We start from the raw sequence: 7,160 nt of genomic DNA on the forward strand, positions 1-7,160 counted from the left end.
GCAATATATTTTCGCATTGAATGTTAGTTTCACATGTTAAACTTGTAAAAAACAAAATTTTGAAATAACAGCGTTTTGGACGTTTTGACATTTCAAACCTATAGTATTTTTCAGAAAGAAAAATGAAAACTATTTTTTTTACATTTCCCTGATTTTGCATATTTAATATGCAAAATTAGTAGTTATTTGGGAAAAACATTTTTTTGGCTAAGTTTTGTAAAAAAAAAAAAAAAAAAAAACTGGGTAGATTTATCATTTTCCATAAACCTATCAATTTAAAATTCACATTTAAAACCCACTAAATTTTGAAAAATTCAATTTACACCTTTCAGTATACGAAACTTAAAACAACTGTCCAAAAAAACTTTCACATTTAAACCCCCACTAAAAGTTGAAAGTTTCAATTTACACCCTTCAATATACTAAACTTAAAAAAGCCCTCAAAAACACGTTCACTTCATGTAATCTCGTTCGTATTCATCATAATTCAGACTTGGACCTTAGTTTTTAGTTGGACACTTTAAATCTTATTTTTGTATCGTTCGTCTTATCTTCTTTCATATATAAATCCAATAATCACTTACTTGCTCCAAATCTGTCTTAATGTTATCTCTCAGGAATAATTTCATTAAAACTGTTTTAATTTAAATTAATCTAAAATTATATTATTTCGAATTTGTCATTCTCCAAAATCGAGGATGACAAATTTTATGGTCGATTAAGGCGCCGCATAGAATGAAATTTTTTACTTTATATCCCTACTCATCAGAACATCTCTCTGTATATATACATGTTGATGTATGTGTGAGGGTCATATTATATATGGAAGAAAAATCAAACAAACGAATACTCTTTCTTATGAATTTTGTTTCTTCATGGATAAAGATGTATCACGGATCATGTTTCTGAGATCTTTTTTGTGATCGACATCAATATTAATACTTTCTTTCCTCAAAGCATGAGCTTCTTTCTCTAATCTCTTCTTTTCTGTCTCTGCTTGCTGTGCATTTTCATCACGTGCTTTCTTAAACATCTTAGCAAACAATGCCAATATTTGTGTCACTACATAAACAACAAACCCAAGAAACACTTATATATATTTTTTATAAATAATTAAACTTTAGATAAATAAATGTCAGGAAAGAGAGAGAGAGAGAGAGAGAGAGAGAGAGAGAGAGACATTAACATGAAAAAAGGAAAGATCAAACCTTGCTCGAATGGGCAACGAACAGGATCTTCTCCAAAATACTGTGAAAGTGAATCAGCATTTCTTCCCTGAAAAGTAATACTTATTGGAATGAGATGAATAATTTTATATATAAAAAAAAAAAAAAAAAAAAAAAAAAAAAAAAAGTTAAAAAACTCACCACTTCTGTATACAAAGAGATTAATGCCCGGACTTCAGCTTCAGCAGTATCAAGAAAAGCCTTCAACGCCTGAAAACATGGTTGGTTTAATAAAATATTCATCGGTTATAATAAAATATATACAAAATACCAACCAACTTTACGCTCATTACCAATATATTCTGTTTTTTATCCATAGTAGCAACGTACTTAAATTTATTTACCCATAATAATAATGATATAATAGCAACATACTTTTATTCCGCAATATGTAATTATTATGAAACTTGTGGAATGCTTGCTTATAATTATAAGATTATCAGTAAAGAAATTTAAGTAGGTTGCTATTTCTTGCAATTTGTGGATTATTATTATTATTTTTTTTTTTATGAATAACTCTCACCTTTTGGAAGCCAGCTGATACAGCGCCATCATTTTCAGAAGCAGTGAGTTCTTGCTCAACTTTTTCAAGACCTTTACTCACTGCTTGCATTTCTTCAGCCAAATTCTTCAATTGGATCTTTCATTTTTGGAAGGGAAAAATAAAACTCAGCATAGATTGATTATGAAAAAAAAAAAAAAAAAAATCCCAAACCCCCCTAAGTTTTAGGATCGAAATACCTTGGAGGCAGTTTCTAGATGAACAAGATCCTTGTCAAAATCTAGCAACTCTGGCATCTTCTCAGCAAGGAGCTAGTAAAAATAAACACAATTATAATTTATAATTTGAGTTGAGACTTGAGATATGTATAATAAAAATTTTAAGATGTTTTGAGATTTGTACCTTGCATAAATAATGCATTAGTGTCATCTTGTTGTTTCTTGCACGTGTATCAGACAATTTAAGAAGGCTGTCCAATTTAAAACCTATGGCAGATCCTGCAAAACAGATGATGCATGTCTGATGTCTTGTCTTTATATGATAAAACACAAGTTTCTAGAAGCTAGTCAAGCTATAATAAAAGCTATTGGTTTTGAATGGTACCTCGAGCAGTGCCCTGATTTAAAGCATTTCCAAGCGTAAGAATTGTTTGCATTATTTGACGCAACTTTGCAGATTCCTTAACCTACATTATGTATATACATATATATATATATATATATATATATATATATATATATATATATATATATATATTAGGTAATTATAAGGATTCTGATAGAAACAAATAAATAAGAATAATGTTGAAATGTAAGAATCCTTACCTCGATAGTAGCATCATTGATTGCACTCAGGTTTCGTCTCAAATCACTAACCTGGAAATTTTTAGAATTAAATGCATGAAAAACTAACAATAATGTTGAAAAAATGGTAAAAAGTCTTATATGTTATATCTACCTGACTGGTAAAAGTAATTGTGAATGCAAATACTCGAAGTTTTGACTCAACCCGTGGGACCTTCATTAGCTCCATGAAAAACTACAAACCCATGACCATGAATTATAATAAATTTCTCTCTCAAACACTTTAAATCCTACAGAGAGTAAAAATACCAGTTCACACTTTCCAAGCATTTCCTTGTTTCCTGTATAGTTCTGAGATTACAAGAATTATTTAGGACAAAGTATAAGTGAAATATAATAATAATAATTTCAACTTATGGGAAAAGTAAAGACTAGAGACAGTACCTTTAATGTCTCCATTTCTTCTTTTGTGGGACAAAACTTGATAAGATTTTCAACTTGATCGATGTCCAAAGCAGAAGCATCCAATGCAAGAATGGCATTCTAAGATGGAAAATGAAGTTTTTAAACTTAAGGGAAAAGTAGCATAGCATCCTAAGTCCTAACTCCTAGGAAGAAAATGAACTTACAATCATATCTGGGAGAGGAATCTTTATTTTGGTAAGCATGATTTCACAATTATATGCTCTACGCAAGTCAACCTAAAAATCAAATGTAAGAAAATAAATTGGAAAAAGCTACATAACATAAAAAAAAGATGAAAGTAGGAGTAAATCCAGTATCTAACCAATTGAACTTTTTCAGGTTTATTAATTTTTGAACCTCGTCGAGCACCACCTTTACTGGTACTGTCAGAAACAGAAGCTGCTGAAAATAGACTCTCAAGCTCTGATATATCAATTTCAGGAGCCCTACAAAATCAAATATAAAACTTATTTTACATTTCTACTCTGCTTTTATTTTATATCAGAAACATAAACTCCTATTTGATTTGTGAATTGTGAATTGTAACATGCAAATATAATAATAATAATATATACCTTGATTGGTCTTCTTGTTTTTGATTATCAGCCCATAAACTCCCTTGCATTGCTCTGGTAACTTTGACCCAATGCAAGGGCTTTAAAGAGGTCTTTTTAGGAGGAATTGAAGAACCCGAACCAACTTTACTTCTTCCACTACTTAAAGAACCAGTAAGACGCCCTCGTCCAGTGGAAGGAGCAGCTTGTTGCAGCCCATTACCACCCTTTGTTCCAGGAGGTGGAGGTGGCGGTGGACCTGGCCCACCACTACGACCTGGAGGTGGAGGTGGAGGTGGTCCACCACTGCGACCTGGTGGTGGAGGTGGAGGTGGTCCTGGTGGACCGGTGCGGCCAGGAGGTGGGGGTGGAGGCGGACCTGGTGGACCTGCACCATTGCGGCCCGGAGGTGGAGGTGGAGGTGGAGGTGCACCAGGTGGCTTGGTTACTGAAGAAACTGTTCCTTGACGTGGAGCTCCAGGAGGGGGAGGAGGGGGCGGCGGTGGTGGTGGTCCAGGGGTAGCACTAGCTTTAGTAGCCACGCCAAATGGAGGTGGAGGTGGGGGTGGTGGAGGACCTTTTGAAGAAACAGGTGGTGGTGGTGGCGGAGGAGGGCCTTTCGAAGAAATGGGTGGAGGTGGAGGTGGTGGTGGTGGTGGAGCACCTCTTGAAGAAACAGGTGGAGGTGGAGGCGGAGGTGGTGGTGGTGGAGGGGCTTTCAAAGAAACAGGTGGAGGTGGAGGTGGGGGTGGGGGTGGGGGTGGTGGACTCTTGGAAAAACTAGAAGTAGAAGCGATGGGCGGTGGTGGTGGTGGTGGTGGTGGTGGTGGTGGTGGCGGTGGTGGAAGGGTCTTTGTGGAGATAGGAGGCAAAGTGGGAGGTGGTGCTATAGCATCATCTAAACTATCAACAGGAACATGTTTTGGTGATGCTAAAGAACCATTCACATTACTTAAATCAGCACTTGTACGGGTGGAGGTGGAATCACCTGCATCTGATATCTTATGCTGCAGCTGCAATGGATCCTCCAATGATTTCCGATCAGGTGTGCCATCCGAAATAGAATCTCTATATGAAGCTTCATCATAAAAGCTCACTGTAGATGCAGGAGTACACGTCATATCATTACTCCTTTCAGATTCCAAAAAATCCAAACTATCAGCAACACTCGATGCATTGTTTTCATCCTCAGAGTCAAAAGGTGAAGAATAACTACTCAGTTTATTCCTCAACATTGACAACTCTTTCGCATCATTTAAAACAGATAACTGTTTCACTAACCACAAAGCAGTATCATCACCACCATCACCCCATTCAATTCCATTAAAAAGTTCTTGAACTTTGTTAAAAGCTTCTATAGGCAATCCACCTTTTTCTTCTCCATTCAACATTGTGGTTGGTGTTTTTGGTGAACAAATGTTCTCAACATCTCCAAAAAGAACCTCAGCTCTGAACCCTTTTGGAAACCGTGCCTTTGAGTCCCATAAAGTGTCCAAATTGTCACAATTCAGCATCAAAATATTGGATCTGATAAATGCAGTGTTGAACATTATGCGAAACATCATAACTTCTCTTTCAGAATCAATGTCTAAATGGAGACACTCTAATACAACATCACCTTCCACCAAACACTGAATATCAATCTTTATAACATCACTTTGTTTCTGCATCATATCACGCCTATTTGTCAGCAAATCCCATAAATAACACTTGGTGAATCAAAAGAATGCATGTAAATGACACTTTATGGAAACATTTTACATATAAATCTTACCTGGCGATAATGCCTCAGATTTCTACCTCTCCTAGGAGTGGAATATAACATTTGTGTCAAAAGCCCATCTTTACTTAAAAGATTTCTCCCATAGATTCGAATCACTGGTCTGCATCCATTTTTATTGTCAAAATTTGGAATAGCACGCAAAATGAGGCAATCCAAAGACAAAGCTCTTTCAGGTGGAGGCCATTCCTCAGATAAATTTCTCCTTGATATGTATTGAAGGTACCGAAGCTGTGAAGGGTACGGATTTAAAGGTGACAAAAGTTGAGACAACCCTTTTGGGGCCTCACGATAAACAATTTCAAGAGTCTTCCGTTCACCAGTTTGTAGTTTTTTATAAATCAAAATGCTGGCTAAAAGGAAGGCTAAAAGAGGCCAACCACCTCTCTCACAATGAAGCAAAATGACATTTTGATTGTTGCCAAGAGTAAGCCAACTCTCACACAGACGAAGAAAATGATGGACAAGAGATAATGGAAGAAGGGGACAGCCTTCATACTGTTTTGGGTAGTCCATGACTGTGATGTCATACTCGCATAAAATTTCTGAGAATTGGCTCCTTCTTTCACCTTCTCTGAAATTGAATGCAAGAAAGGAGGATTCTGGGAATTCTTCGTGTAATTCGTTACTAATTTCATGCAAATAAAGTTGATAAAGTCCCTCTGGTAGAACTTCGGTTGAAAAGCAAGAATCAAAAACTGCAGAAAAACAAAAACAAGAATATAGAGACGTTAGTGTAAAGAAGAAGAAGAAAACTAATGAAATGAATTCTAGATAGGATTGCAATTGTGGTTAAATACCATAAATTCTATCCACAAGCTCAAGCAAGCCATCGGGTGGTCTTCTATAAAAGAATCTACTGAGAAGAGACATATCTTGTCAAACGAATAAACTGCTATGTCTGAATGAGCAATAATCTGAAAGAAAAAAGAGATAAGTGTTAATCAAGGCTACCAATTTATCTCTAGTGACCTAATTCCCTTCAAGAACTCAACACATGAAAACCACAGATAATTGAAAACATAAGTGTTAATCAAGGCTAATACAGAACTTGTAACCATATCCCACGAAAAGCATCTGTGATGTTATGTTTAGGGTCTCGAATTTCATGGCTACATCATTAATAGGGACCCATTTAGCCTCGCAGTAACAGATCACAGATGTGACTATTTTATTAGATTCTGATACTGAAATTGTGAAGGGAACCAAATCAGTTCAGAAATTGTAACTAAATGAGCTTCAATTCCATTCCATACCTTGAATTCCAACTCTCAAACGCTAAATGGAAAGGGTTTTCACAAAGTAAAAGAATAAAAAAAGCGAACAGATTACTGGGGCTTTAACATACAAAGATTCAAAACTAACCTCGTGGCTCCACTAAAGTTGATTGAACGACACAGATGAATGGAAGATGCTGCACCGGTCGCTCCTAGGGTGTCGCCGATGGTGTTTCCGATTGAAGGATAGGGGTGTTTGTGTGAAATCTGCACGGTGTTTGTGTGGTGCATCTGATGCGTTAATTTGAATTGAGGCTTTTCCCCTCTTTTCCAGATTTTGAAATCCTCTTGTTTAGTTTGGACTATGCGACTTTGTCTGTTGTTTACAAAGATAGAAGTGCCCTTTTCCACGTTTGGTTAAGTTCATTCTTTATTGCCAGGGTAAATTGCTATGTTTTAACAAAATGATATATTAGCCCAAACAAAATATTTTGAATTTTTCTATTAAGTCCTAAAACTTTTTTTTTCTATTTTTATGGGACATAAAGTAGATATTCAACTCTTTTTTATTTGTCACAGCTATATGATATAACAGATTTTATAAGTCACATCA

At 35.8% G+C, this 7,160-nt stretch overlaps 1 protein-coding gene across 1 annotated transcript; it reads right to left on the reverse strand.

Annotated features, from left to right (window-relative positions):
• Nucleotides 1-733: 733 nt before the first annotated feature.
• AFH14 (Formin Homology 14) lies at nt 734-6,942 on the reverse strand. Its single transcript, XM_079084361.1, has 17 exons — nt 6,696-6,942; nt 6,131-6,247; nt 5,325-6,028; nt 3,572-5,214; nt 3,319-3,442; nt 3,161-3,232; nt 2,976-3,074; nt 2,841-2,882; nt 2,686-2,766; nt 2,553-2,603; nt 2,332-2,413; nt 2,131-2,225; nt 1,968-2,039; nt 1,750-1,866; nt 1,368-1,436; nt 1,209-1,275; nt 734-1,062 (listed from the first exon to the last, which is right to left on the reverse strand). Exons 2-17 carry the CDS (start codon nt 6,201-6,203, stop codon nt 857-859), a joined length of 3,597 nt encoding a protein of 1,198 aa, XP_078940487.1. The 5' UTR covers nt 6,204-6,247; nt 6,696-6,942; the 3' UTR covers nt 734-856.
• Nucleotides 6,943-7,160: the final 218 nt, after the last annotated feature.

Source organism: Lactuca virosa, chromosome 3 (assembly GCF_052849685.1).
Source record: "Lactuca virosa cultivar CGN04683 chromosome 3, Lactuca_virosa_CGN04683_v6, whole genome shotgun sequence".
Classification (NCBI taxonomy): Eukaryota; Viridiplantae; Streptophyta; class Magnoliopsida; order Asterales; family Asteraceae; genus Lactuca; species Lactuca virosa.